We start from the raw sequence: 14,618 nt of genomic DNA, 5'->3' as shown, positions 1-14,618 counted from the left end.
CTAGAGAATTCCATGGACTATGTAGTCCATGGGGTCGCAAAGAGTCAGACACAGCTGAGTGACTTTCACTTTCACTTCAGAGGAAATCAAGAACCATTTTATGGAGAGGAGTTACTTTCAGGAACAAATAGCATAATATATATATTAAAGCACTTTGAAACCACAAAATCCTGCTCCAATATTAGATGATTTTTTTTTTCCAAGAGCTGAATGGAACAGGTTACACTCTAGAGCACGCATCAAGAAGAATAGCTGGATTAAGCACTTTTGGAGGTAAAAACGTAGGTCCACTGCTGCTGCTGCTGCTGCTGCGTCGCTTCAGTCGTTGTACAACTCTGTGCGACCCCATAGACGGCAGCCCACCAGGCTTCCCCATCCCTGGGATTCTCCAGGCAAGAACACTGGAGTGGGTTGCCATTTCCTTCTCCAATGTATGAAAGTGAAAAGTGAAAGTGAAGTTGCTCAGTCGTGTCCGACTCTAGCGACCCCATGGACTGCAGCCTACCAGGCTCCTCCGTCCATGGAATTTTCCAGGCAAAAGTACTGGAGTGGGGTGCCATTGCCTTCTCCGGCTGCTGCTGCTAAGGGCACACAAATCAAGAAAATACACTACACTCCAGACAAAGAGATGCCAGGTGGAGCAGGTCCTCCTGGTGGAAGAGCTGCTAGCAGAAAGTAGTTTGGAGACCCGAGTTGCACTGAGGCCCTAAGCAGCAAGACTTGTACTTCTTCACTCTTTGTCTCCACCCCTTTAATTGCCTCTTCACAGGGCCCCTCTTCCTCTCACTACAGAACCTCATGAGCTTTCTTTTTACCCAGCATGTTTTCTCTCTCTGCTCTGTGAGCATTTCTCCTCCATATTCTACTTGCCCTTACCCAGCTTGGTCTCAGACTCTACATTAGGGCTGCCCTCTCTACATATATCTTTTTCATGCCAGGTCATGTCAAATATCCCTGTGGAGCTTAAGGATGGGCTGCCCTAGAGTGGGGTGCCCAACCATTGTCTAATCAGCTTTGATCAAAGGGAAAGGGTCATGTGGCTCAAAATATGATTGTTTGGTCTTTCTTTTCCATTCACACGTTTATTTATTCATTCTTCACCTACTGCCTCATGTATTAGATGGTACAATGTGAACAAGACTTCTTGTTAAAAAAGTCCCTGTCTTTATCACTCTTTCATTCTTATTTGGAGAGACAATAATAAAAATAAGAAAACAAGCAAGATAAATTCAGCTGGTGATAAATGCTACAGAAATACTACTACTAATATAATAGTAAATAAGAATAACTGGAAGTGGGGAAGAAGAGATGCTAATTTTGGCTGGGTGGTTACATAAGGAAATGGTATTCAGTAAGTAAAGGAATAGAATGAGTAGTGTGGTTCAGTAATGGGTTATTTTATAACCACCAGTAACATGTATCTGCTAAGTCATCATACCAGTTCTCCTCCCAACCAAGATTCAAATGAATATATCAAGCTTAAAATGTACTTACAAGTTATTATAAGCAATGAAGAATCAACTTACAAACATGTAGAAGCACAAATCCAATACAATACAGATATTCTTGTGATAGTAAGAAATAATGGCAATCAGCTAAGATTCCTATTCCACAGGATTGTTAACAGGTTAAAAGCCAGTATGATATCAAGCATGTAAAAGCAATTTTAGATATAGGGGATCACAAGCTTTACTATTCATAAAGTAGAATGAAGTAGAATGAATCCCAAGCCAAGTAAATACCGCCAATTCCATTTTTTAGAAATTCTGAGTAACCTAAAAATGCTTATAATATTTCCCTGGTGGCTCAGACAGTAAAGAATCCATCTGCAATGTTGGAGACCTGGGTTAAATCCCTGGGTTGGGAAGATTCCCCTGGAGAAGAGATTGCCCACTCACTCCAGTATTCTGGCCTGGAGAATTCCATGGATGGGGGCAGGCTACAGTCCATGGGATTGCAAAGAGTCAGACATGACTGAGTGATTAAGCACAGCACATCAGTAAGTTATTTAACTTTTCTAAAACTCAGTTTTTTTCATTGGTAAAATTTATGATTGAAAGAGATGGTGTATATAAAATTGGGGGCACAAAATAAGAACTCAATGATCTTAGTCCTCTTTCAAGATAGAATAATTTTCTATATGTACAATTGATTATAGTAGAAACAGAAATAATGTGCTTTGAGTTCAGTATAATTTATGGTTTAGAACTTTAAGTGAACAGACTAAGTGCACATTATTTACTTGATGTATGAAATGGCTGCCTTAGAGTTATTAATATATTTTAAAATACATGTTTCAGAAATAAAAAAGATATTATAAAAATTGCTATTATACTGACAGGATAATTGACTGTTTAAAATATGATCCATCTGCTATTTGCATTTCACAAAGTAATGTAAGCAATTACATTATATTCATTGGCTAATCCTATTCTAATCATTGGCTAAATCTCATTTTCTCATCTAAACCAGAATTAAGTTATACAAATACGAAAAGAAAACTCAATAATGTCAAGTTTCAGTCTCTTTTTGGCTGAGAACTTGTGATAAATATTATTTAATTCAGTAGCTGGAGATGGTATTCTGTGACCATGAAGATGCAGTTCAAAAAATTGAATGATATTATTTTCAAATATGACTGAGTCACAAAATGTTAGAACCATAATGACTTGCCTTTGATTAGAACTTACACCATGATGGCCTCAAGAAGATAAAATTTGGAAGCAGAAGACAAAATTACTTCCTAAGATTAAAATTTAAGGTCTTCCCTTGGGACTCAGATGGTAAAGAATTTGCCTGGAATGTGGGAGACCTGGGTTTGATTCCTGGGTTGGGAAGATCCCCTGGAGAAGGAAATGGCAACCCACTCCAGTATTCTAACCTGAAGAATTCCATGAACAAAGAGCCTGGCGGACTATAGTCCATGGGGTTGCAAAGAGTCAGACATGACTGAGCAACTAACAACAAATCTAAAATTTGCTAGCTGTGTAATCCTGGGAAGCTACTTAAACTTTCTAAGCTTCAGAACTCTCATTTATAAAAAATGTCTACCCTACTCTCTTCACAGGGCTATTCTGAGGAACAAATGAGATAATGCACATAGAAGCACTCAGAAAACTCTGAAACACTAAAACAGAAAGGAAGAAACAGGCAGAGATAGTGGCTCCTTTATTTGAGCTCCCATGGAAGGCTATTCACTGCAGTCCATAGTATTATAATCACCTGTGCTCATAGTCTGAAAGGGATACTATAGCAGGAGGAGAGTAGAAACCCGGAGTCTGCGCAGCTCTGGACTAAGCCATCTGCTCTCAGCAGCCAGGAAAACCTGGGCTGAAATCAATTATTTAACCAGAAACAGTGTTATTTGGTGATGTTCTGTCTTGTCCAACTTCTACAAGAAAACTCACAAAGGAGATATACAGAAAGAAAAGAGCAGCTAGCAAAGAGGTTCTCCTGGCTGAGGGGGTTAACATCTCTGCTTCAAGAAGGTGATGAAAGGGGTAAGCTCATAGTTTTTCCATCCCAGCCAACAGACAAGTTTAGTGGCTCAAGAGTAGTCCATTGTTCACTATAAAAATCCTGAACAAGAATGAGAAATTGGTCCAAGGTTCCAGTAGTAAAGAACTCTTACATTTACAGGCTAAGATAAATTGGTCAGGCTTAGTGGGAGATGTTGCCCCCAAGCAATACGTGTTGTGATGTTACAGAAGAGTCTGTTCAACCTCATATAAGTCCTCTCTCCCCACTTCCTTCTCCAAGAACCAAAGTTTGTATTGAAAACTCATCTCTATTTCTTGATTTGAGACCGAATAGTCAGATTTCTATGATATTAATATCAAGTAAGCAGGACCTACTCAAATGCACTCTCTTGATGAAAGGGCAAGCTAATTATTACACCTGTTGTTTTGCACTGGCAAAAGATTTCAAATATCTTCCTCCATTCGACTCAAAAAACAAACAGAAACCATCTGAGGCAGAGCCACTGTTTACATACTGCATTTGTGTGCACCCGTCACTGTTCATACTTTAACAAGGAGTGTTTGCCAACATTTTCAGATTCAGCAGCAAGGCTCTTCTTGACAGACTATGAGAACGGTCCACAGAGGAAATCCATCATCTGATCAAGGCTAACGGGCAAATGAAAACTCTCTGGGCAGGATCCTCTTTCCTTCACTTAGATTTCAGAACAGAAACACACTTAGAACAGAAAGCAGATTATCTCTCCATGCAATTAGCAATTCTAAAAGTGTTTGTGGTTTTAAGACTTTGGCAGAACTTGATGAAAACAACATCATCATCATCATCATCATACACTTGTACAAGCTCTAATTTCAGTGGCTCTTTTGTCCCACATGATGCATGATGAAATTTATGAAGGTCTGTTTTCCCCCCTGAGGCTCATTTCTTTTTTTTTTTTTCCACAGAGCCAATCTGCATCACTTAAAATCAAACTATTATATTAGCCATCCTTTTCACTAGACTAGAGAACTTCTTTTTAATTGTCCATATCATGGCCACCATGCATCAAAGGTAGGATCATTATTTTCCACTTACTTTCTCTTCTAGAGACCCAAATTCGTATAGGAAGGGTTTTTAGGATTAGGAAGAGGAGACAGTCAGAGACTGGGAGCAGATTTCATCAACAGCAATTTGATCTGGGTTTTTTACTAAACCAAGCCTGGGACACTTCATATAATACCATATTCAGGGTTCAGTATGACTTGTTTTCCTTACTTACATAGGCTGGACTAAATGGGACCTGACCTAGAGACTTGGACATCCAAGGAAAGTTGCCTGAATAATTTTGCATTTTTATTATTAAAGCAATATAACGTTACTTTCCTGGGGCTCTTGTAGTCTCACTTAAAACATGTGTAAAGTGCTTTATTGGAGATTATAGCACTATTGGGAGAGCGAGCAAAAGCGATCATTTATATGATAATTTGAGATGATAATTTAGGAATGACTCATTCTCATAAATGTTCCACACTGTGTGTAAGTTCATTACTTACAGAGGTCCCATCCAGAAAGTAACGCCTTTTAGAAAGCAATCTTTAATTTCCTTTTGTGTTTTCTATATAGGTAGTGGCATATAAAGCAGTGCGTTTTTAAGGGGTGAGGTCTGCCACAGCTCCCTGTCCTGCTGCGTTTCTGCGCCATGCTCTCTGCCTCATTCACACAGACTGGCTTAACTGGCATGAGCACATTACTGGAGCAAGAAGGGATTCTGTGGGGGGATTCAAGTGTGGAATGGGGGTCTGACTAGGTGAATTCTAACTTTCCTTCCCATTCTGACTTTCCCCTGCCCTAAACAGGAGTTGTAAATAATTTCTGGCTGCAAAGATGTACAGAGATCCAAATCAAAACAGAATTTTGTGGTATGTCATTGGCCAGAAAAAAAGATAATAACTGTGGCTATAGGTCAAACAGGAAGGCTAAGGATGTACTATTTTAGTCAACATTTTATTTCAGCTTAAAATAAATCCTGGGTCTTTAACAGTCAGTTTTTAAAGGCAATCTCTTATGTTATGATCTTTCTCAGAAGAAGAGGGGAAGGCAGGAAGTTTCTAGAATCATGTAAGATGAAAACAATAATCTCTACTAATAAAATAAGTAGAGGGCTGATAAAAGGTAAAATTGATACAAGTTAAAGGTGGCTAAAGATCTTATCCTTTTTTTTTTCAGGTAGGTAGATAAAAATATATTTTCTCTAAACTTTTTTCTTCTCAATGTTTTTCTGGTAGCCTAAGTTATATGTGATTGCATGCCCTTTACCTAAGATGTTATTGAATATTATTTTCTGTTTGTATGTAGATTTTGTGTTAGAGTTTTAAATTTTTGTAGTCAAAATGCCAGTCTTTTCCCTTATCATTTTCCTTATGGTTTCAGGGTTAGATGTCAAAATTATAAAATTATTCTCCTAAACTATTTCTAAGACAATATATTTTTTTTGGATTTAGAATTTCAATCTACCTAAAATTTGTTTTAAATTAATTAAAAGGAATATTCTTTTTTTTCCAAATGGTTATAATAAAATAGTCTCTTCTTCCTTACTGATTTTAAATGCCATGATTATTATATAAACATAATATTGGGATGAAGGATATTTGTATTTGTATATACAGGATATACAGAATTTGTATCCTATTCTACTCCATTGGTCTATTTATCTTTTCTTCTACTGATCCTGTATGGGTGTTAATTTCTGGGGATATTGTAGTAGTTTTTCTGTCTACTAGGGAAAATTTTTAACCATTCTTGACAGATAACTCCTAGTAAATTTTCCAGCAGAGATGAACTATCCCAGATTGAGCCAAAGCCTGGGAAGTGTTAGGAAATAGAGGGTAGAAAAAGGAGCCCTGGGGTCCAAGGCTCTTTCTCCTTTAATAAACAGAATTTGGTGGGTTGACCATATTTGCCAGTGATCTTTCTGTGGGAGGTGTCAGGGGAGTTTACCTGACCCGCTAGGAGATAGCAGGTGGCAGAGCACCTGCTCGGGCAGGAAAGTATTCCTGACTAGATTCAGTCCCTGCCTCTAAGGGCGCACAGCAGGACAGGGAAAGACACCAGGAGAGAAAGGGGTCTCATTCCAACTGGAAGCTGAATGAGAGGTTAGAAGCCCGGCCCCTACCACCGGAGGATAAAAACACAAGAGCTTTATCAACAAATAAATCATTTAACTAATGGGCTGAATGATTTTCAGGAAACTGTGAGCAGGGAGATGGCAGAAAGTAACTAGAACTCTGTTAGTGGAGTATGTTACAAACCACAGATGAAGCCTCTTCATTTACTTCTCACCACATATGAGTTTATAGAAGTAAAATTTTGGTCTTTGTAGAAAGGGTTCCTTGTTAAAAATAATGTTATTTATTACATGTTTGTTATGTACAAGAAACACACAAACATAAGTGAGTACAAATATTTAATTTTAGAATTTATAATTTTAATTTACATATCTATATATCGTGTGTGTGTGTGTGTATACACCTTCATTTATTCATGATAAGCACCCTGGGAGGTAGCTACAATTGAAGATGCTGAGGCTCAGCAACCCAGCATCATCACACTACTTAGAGGACCTTAGGTCATTATTGCACTCCTCCAAACCTCAGGCTCCTCACAGAGAAAACACAAACATCTATGCAAAGCACTGTCATGAGTAATTTATGAGATAATGGATACAAAACATGTGGCACAGAGCCTGGCACACAAAAAAAGAGCTCAACAGCTAATATCTGTTCAGGTCATACAACTATTAGATGACCACACAGAGTCTATGTGAGTAAAATGATTCCCTCTTGGGCTCACATCAAACACTAAATACTTATTAGGTTGGGATTTTTAACCATCTCCTGCAGAATAAAAAGGTACTTTAGTAGAAAGAAAGGTACATATTTACATAAAAAGAAAATTATTTAAAATATAAGCTCACTATGAAACACATGTAATAGGTTTTAACTCTAACATTTCAACAGCTCAGCTTTCATCTTCCAAGCCCTCCAGTCAGGTGAGCAGATTTCCAGACCCCAGATTTCTGACAGAAGCACTAAAAATTACTCAATTTTGCCCATACACTTGGTTCCACCCAAGGCTACATTCACACTCGGAAGGCTGTGCTGATCCAAAGGGATACTGTCTCTGCAGCCTACAGAGCAACCCCGTCTCTTTCCAGATGGACCATAGTGATGGCTCAGAGGTGGCCTGTACATTCCAGAGCTCAGACACAGCTCTTTCAGCTAACCCAGCCAGGACCCATTTGCATCTGTAAAGGGTCTGTGTGAGGCCATCTGGAAGGGTCTGAGCTGGTCATCTCAGAACATTCTAGTAGGCGTTCAATAAGCACTTGCTGGTTAACTGATTGAAATGGCAGGGCAAGGCAAAAGCTTGGGCTCAGAACTTCATTCTGCCGTTCTCTAAAGCAAGAGGCCTAAAGAAATTCGAAACACTTTGAATTGTTTGTTTTGAGCTGTGAATCTTTCTAATGACCTTCTTAGCTAAAGCCACAAAGAGATGGGATCAAGTCAGATTTGTTTGCATATCAGCACACTAAAAATGACTGGCCCCAAAGAGTGACAGTGAGAGGAAACGCTTGGCATGAGATTAAAATGATTGAGATTTAGGAAGTTTTCACAGATAAATTGCATCTACCTGTTTTCTTTCTTCCTCTTCTCTCTCTCTCATTTAGTGCTAGGTCATAATACAGACTGGAGGAAAAAAGGGAGAATGGATTTTTCGAGAAGAGTTGACGTGACAATTTTTTCTGTCCTTTTGTGCCCCCCCCTTTTCTCCCCCTCATAGTAAACACATTATGCTACTCAAGTGGAACATGAATTTGGTTGACATTGGGTTTAAGAAAAGGAGGAATTCTCAAATTTTCAATTTTCAAAAAGGGATACTTTTCTATGTTTTATATCTACAACTTTAGTTTCTGTCATAACAAAACAGATAACATAATCATATGAAAAGAACTGCCCAATGTCCCACTACTTAGACATAAGAGCTGACATTTATTGAGAACTTTCTACATGCCAGGCACTTCAGCAAGAGCTTGTTTACTTCTCACAACAACACCATGAAGTAAGCACTGTTATCTCCCATCTACAGTTGAAATTAAGGCACAGAGTAGTTGAGTAACTTGCCCAGAGTCACACAGCTTGTATTGGTAAAAACAATACTCCAGCCCAGAAGTCTGATTCTGATGCCCAAACTCTCAGCCACCATACTTTCATCTAACACTTTAATTATGCTTTAAAATTAAGTTAAACCCATACTACAATTAAAAGTTTGGAGCAGGACTCATACACTTTTTCCTCCAAAACAAGAGAGATTTCCTAGACCCTATTTGAATGAAAGAAAAGGCATATCTATTAACTTTATTTCCAAATTTCTATGATGTTGCATGAGTCACTATAAAACAAAGACCATAAGATTAGTAACTGAAAGTAAATTACTTCGAAATTTTGCCTAGGAAACATTAAAAAGTGGTATGGTCTAGAATGGAGAAGAGGCTGATGTCTCATAAATCCCTTTTTGATGGAACTTTTTAATTTTAATTTTATTCTTTGAATTGCATGATTACCAGGATTTCACTGCTTTCCCTTCTTCAGAGCTCATTCTTTTCTAGAACCTTCAGCTCTACCCAGGGAGCTCTAAGGTATGCAAATGGAGCTTATGGACTCTGCTTCCTCCAAAAATGTTTCCTGTGCTCAGCCCTGGACCCCCCTTGGGGGAGGAAGCCTTCCCTATCCTCCTTGCTTTAGACCAATTTTCCCATGGAAACTTACTATGAAGAAAGCAGCCCTCAGCCAGAGCTTCCCATGAGTAGTACAAAGAAGTCACCCAGCATGCATTTATATAGTAGATCCTTGGATCCACATGTAACTTATAGACAGCCTTCCTTATCTGAGGTTGCTCCACACTCCCAGGTTCAATCAACCACGGACCATGTATTAATAGTAGCATATTTACTATTGAAAAATACCCGAAGATAAGTGGATCCACCACAGTTCCAACCCCTGCTTTCAACAATCAACTATAATCCAATGTCTGTATCAAGGGCTGAAGGGCAGCTTGGCCTCGGGAGGAGAATGCTGGTACCTGTTCTGTTTGAGTTTAAGGCACCGCCCATTCCTGCTATAGGCAAACCCTTTAACTTCTTTGGTCATAATCAGTACTCTCAAAAATGAAGGCATGAACTCAAACAGTGCCTTCCTGTGACACCTGGGGCTCTGATGTACGGGATCAGGTGCCAGTCGACAGGCTGACAAAATCAGAACTAGCCTTTCCCAATGTCCTAGCTTCATTCAGAGCAATTATGCCTTTATCTTTTTATATTTGGGAATTCTATACAAACTTTGCTTGAAAAAAGATTCTGCAGCTAAAATTTTTTTTTAATTACTGGATTACATTATTCTTAAAGTCTGTTTCAGCCCTATGTGATTTTTTGAAATAATAACCCAATTGAAGTTTGTATATTTCTGTGCAAGACCAAGAGAGTGTGTCACCATCACATCTGTAGCATATACTGTATTCTAGAAGCCTTTATTTTTTTGGCCTTTTGCTTTCATTGGCCATATTTATAAAGGGTCTGAATTATCTTAATCATACCAGCAGCTTTAGATCTGGTTCAGGCTACATAATGTGTGATCTCTTACTCCTAGCCCTCAAGTAAAGCATTTCCAAAGGCATAGTTTGACAGCATTATTTCAGACTCTGGAAAACCAGGAGTTCTAAGTGAAATACAAAGGTAATACTGATGAGCCTCTGCCTCCCCCAAAGGACTGATCACGTCTGGATTCCTAGACAGACGTTCACTGAGGACACAGACATCATTTAATGTTTATGTTTATCTCAGACTCTCCTAAGAAATGAATCAGATGTGAAATGCATCAAAATTAGCAGAACTTGATACTCAAATTGCTGGAAAGGGATGGTTGGATTTATAATTATCATGTTATGCTGGCATCAGCCATGAAATATTCCATGATGGTTTGTATTTTTCATAAAAACAGATATTTGGTAGGGAAGAACTTTTTTAAAAGTATAATGTTTGTCAGCCTAAGATCTGGGAAATACTATAGTCTATTTGTAATCTATATGCTTTTTTTCTTTCTTTTTTTTTTTTTTGGTAAATTCATTGTTCATGCCTACATATTTTGTTTCACTTAAGTCACTCCCAAATTGTGGTACATAGACCATCTATATTAGTATCATGGTGGGGAGGTACTTTATAAAAGTGGAAGTTTATGGTGAATCAGAACCTCTGCAAGAAGAAACTGTATTGTTAGCATGCTTTCTGGGGCTTCTAAAGCACAGTAAAATTCTTTTACTTTTGGCGTGATTCTTTTGCTGTAATATGGCCTCAGAATATATCATTTGTATATTCCAAATGTTTTGGCCACCAAAGGTATGAGGTTGGCAAGTCCCTTGGCAATTTAATTTAATTTTTTTAATGAATTAGGGACAGTGGAGTAGGGTTGAGGTGGAGGTGCTGCAGATTATCTCTAAGGTCCCTGCCAATTCAAACATGCTACTCTTGATGCTGTTAATATTTGGGATCTTTTCAATAAAATTAGAGATACCAAAGGACACATTTCATGCAAAGATGGACACAATAAAGGACAGAAATGGTATGGACCTAACAGAAGCAGAAGATAAAAAGAGGTAGTAAGAATACACTGAAGAACTATACAAAAAAGATCTTCATGATGCAGATAATCATGATGGTGTGATCACTCACCTAGAACCAGACATCCTGGAATGTGAAGTCAAGTGGGCCTTAGGAAGCATCACTATGAACAAAGCTAGTGGAGGTGATGGAATTCCAGTTGAGCTATTTCAAATCCTAAAAGATGATGCTGTGAAAGGGCCACACTCAATATGTCAGCAAATTTGGAAAACTCAGCAGTGGCCACAGGACTGGAAAAGGTCAGTTTTCATTCCAATCCCAAAGAAAGGCAATGCCAAAGAATGCTCAAACTACTGCACAATTACACTCATCTCACACGCTAGCAAAGTAATGCTCAAAATTCTCCAAGCCAGGCTTCAACAGTATGTGAACCTTGAACTTCTTGATATTCAAGCTCAATACAGAAAAGGCAGAGGAACCAGAGATCATATTGCCAACATCTGTTGGATCATCAAAATAGCGAGAGAGTTCCAGAAAAACATCTTCTTCTACTTTATTGACTATGCCAAAGCCTTTGACTTTGTGGATCACAACAAACTGTGGGAAATTCTTAACAAATGGGAATGCCAGACCACTTGACCTGCCTCCTGAGAAATCTGTATGCAGGTCAGGAAGCAACAGTTAGAACTGGACATGGAACAGACTGGTTCCTAATTGGGCAACTAGTACATCAAGGCTATATATTGTCACCCTCCTTATTTAACTTTTATGCAGAGTACATCATGAGAAATGCTGGACTGGATGAAGCACAAGCTGGAATCAAGATTGCAAGGAGAAATATCAATAACCTCAGATATGCAGATGATACCACCCTTATGGCAGAAAGCAAAGAAGAACTAAAGAGCCTCTTGATGACAGTGAAAGAGGAGAGTGAAAAAGTTGGCTTAAAGCTCAACATTCAGAAAACTAAGATCATGGCATCTGGTCCCATCACTGCATGGCAAATAGGTGGGGAAGCAGTGGCTGACTTTATTTTTCTGGACTCCAAAGTCACTGCAGATGGTGACTGCAGCCATGAAATTAAAAGACACTTGCTCCTTGGAAGAAAAGTTATGACCAACCTAGAGAGCATATCAAAAAGCAGAGACATTACTTTGCCAACAAAGGTCCATCTAGTCAAAGCTCTGGTTTTTCCAGTAGTCATATATGGATGCAAGAGTTGGAAAGTTAGAAAAAAAGTTAGAAAGTTGGAAAGAAATGCCAAATCTGAATGCCAAAGGATTGATGCTTTTGAACTGTGGTGTTGGAAAAGACTCTTGAGAGTCCCTTGGACAGCACAGAGATCCAACCAATCCATCCTAAAGGAAATCGGTCCTGAATATTCATTAGAAGGACTGATGCTGAATCTGAAACTCCAATACTTTGGCCAGCTGATGCGAAGAACTGGCTCATTGAAAAAGACTCCGATGCTGGGAATTTTTGAAGGTGGGATAAGGGGACGACAGAGGATGAGATGGTTGGATGGCATCACCAACTCAATGGACATGAGTTTGAGTAAACTCCAGGAGTTGGTGATGGACAGGGAAGCCTGGTGTGCTATTGTCCAAGGGGTCACACAAGTGAGAGATTGAACTGAACTTAGGTTTAGAGGCCAGAGCAGCTTACTACTTTAGGTAGTTTTCAGTTAGAGCTAATAGCCATTTTGCTGTTGCTGTTGCTAAGTTGCTTCAGTCATGTCCCCCTCTCTATGCGACCCCATAGACGGCAGCCCACCAGGCTCTTCCGTCCTTGGGATTCTCCAGGCAAGAACACTGGAATGGGTTGCCATTTCCTTTTCCTAATAGCCATTAAATTGCACATATTCAACCTGGATAAACAGAAACTTTTAAAATATTTATGTACATATTTATGATGTGTGAAATAGAAAATGATACACCTGGGAACAAGTTCCAGAAATGAGAAAATACCTAATAAAATAAGTGAAACTGCTTCCCTTGTGGCTCAGCTGGTAAAGAATCCACCTGCAGTGCAGGAGACCTGGGTTTGATCCCTGGGTTGGGAAGATCCCCTGGAGAAGGGCAAGGCTACCCACTCCAGTATTCTGACCTAGAGAATTCCATGAACTGTATAGTCCATGGGGTCGCAAAGAGTCGGACACAACTGAATGACTTTCATATGAGAATTCATATATCACTCGACTCCTAGAGAGACAATCAAATGAGATGTCTTGAAATTCACATTTAAGAGATACTGTGGAGTCTAGCCAGAGAATACCCCATCAAAAGACATGATTTAGTCCTTTATAAGTCTGCATTATTATTGGATCAGTTAAGGTTTCTGAACTTGTTTCTAAGTAGTTTTTTTTCTGGTTTTTTTTTTTTTTTTTTTTTTTGAGTCACTGATCTGAATCTCCCCCCCATATTTTCTGTAAAACTAGATGATGACAAACTTTTATTGATTTTGACCAGTAGTTATTCCATGTCTATAGTGTGTCATGTTGTACTTCCTGAAATACTTTTAATCGTCTTCTTTTCCCGGTGTCCCAGCCATAGACCCGCTGCACCAATGCCTGTGCCATTGCCATGTCCTCCCAAGGGGATACCCAGTTTCAATACATCTTCCTCTCTAAACCTCTAAATTTAAACCTGACTGCCACTCTTCTGCCTAAAACTCTTTATGGGCTACTCATGCCCTGTTGGAATAAAGTTTAAAGTCTTGAACATGACACGATGGACCATTCATTACCTGGCTAAGCCTATATCTTTGGTACAGGCTTATCCCTAGATATGAAATTCCAGTCATGCTAAGTTCTTATATAACTATGAATTTGAAGATGCTGTTCCCTTCTTCTGGGATGCTCTCCTCCTTATGTACCCAATATGCCTGGTATGTTTGATCAATAGTAGGAAGACCACTGAGGTGAGAGCAAAGTATACAAGGGGAAGACTATTAGGAGATAAGTTGGGAGATAGGAAATAAAGAAGATCATATAGCATCTAATACTCAGAGTGAGATGGAATGTCATTGGGAGGATTATAGCAAAAAAGTAGCATCATCTGTTTTGTATTTTAACACTGAGTTCACGATGGCTGCTGTGGTGAGAATGGTCAGCGGGAGTGGGGAATTGAGATAATAGCAGAAGCGGAGAGATCACTTAGGAAGAATTACACTAATTGGAGCAAAAAATTAGTGTAGAAACAGTGGAGATAGTGGGAAGTTATCAGACTGGATATATTGTGAGTCTAGAACCTAGTATTTGCTGATGAATTCATGTAGAGTGTGGCAAAAGGAAGAAATCAAGGATGATCCCCAAATTTCGGGTCAGAGCAGTTGGAAAATGGAGTATTCATTTTTTTGAAACACAACAAGTGAAACACATTTGCAGGGAATGGTAGCAAAATTAGAAGTTCAGTCTTGAGGGTGTTGAATTTAAGGTGGCTATAAGACAGCCAAGTGGGAATGCACTATAGGCAGTTGGATGTACGAGTCT

General features: G+C 38.9%; 1 protein-coding gene across 5 annotated transcripts in view; it reads left to right on the top strand.

Annotated features, from left to right (window-relative positions):
* KCNMB2 (potassium calcium-activated channel subfamily M regulatory beta subunit 2) overlaps positions 1–14,618 on the top strand; it is a 513,346-nt gene that overhangs the window by 52,243 nt on the left and 446,485 nt on the right. For 2 of the 5 annotated variants that reach the window (XM_059885347.1, XM_010801350.4), the window contains exon 2: positions 4,425–4,530. The exons of the other annotated variants lie outside the window; for them this stretch is intronic. In XM_059885347.1, coding sequence (XP_059741330.1) covers positions 4,511–4,530 — 20 coding nt within the window. In that variant the 5' untranslated portion in view covers positions 4,425–4,510. The remainder of the gene's footprint in view (positions 1–4,424; positions 4,531–14,618) is intronic. 5 annotated transcript variants of the gene reach the window in all.

This window comes from Bos taurus, chromosome 1 (assembly GCF_002263795.3).
Source record: "Bos taurus isolate L1 Dominette 01449 registration number 42190680 breed Hereford chromosome 1, ARS-UCD2.0, whole genome shotgun sequence".
NCBI classification, from domain to species: Eukaryota; Metazoa; Chordata; class Mammalia; order Artiodactyla; family Bovidae; genus Bos; species Bos taurus.
Note: the sequence above shows the minus strand (reverse complement) of the source record. Positions and strands in the feature narration are given on the sequence as shown.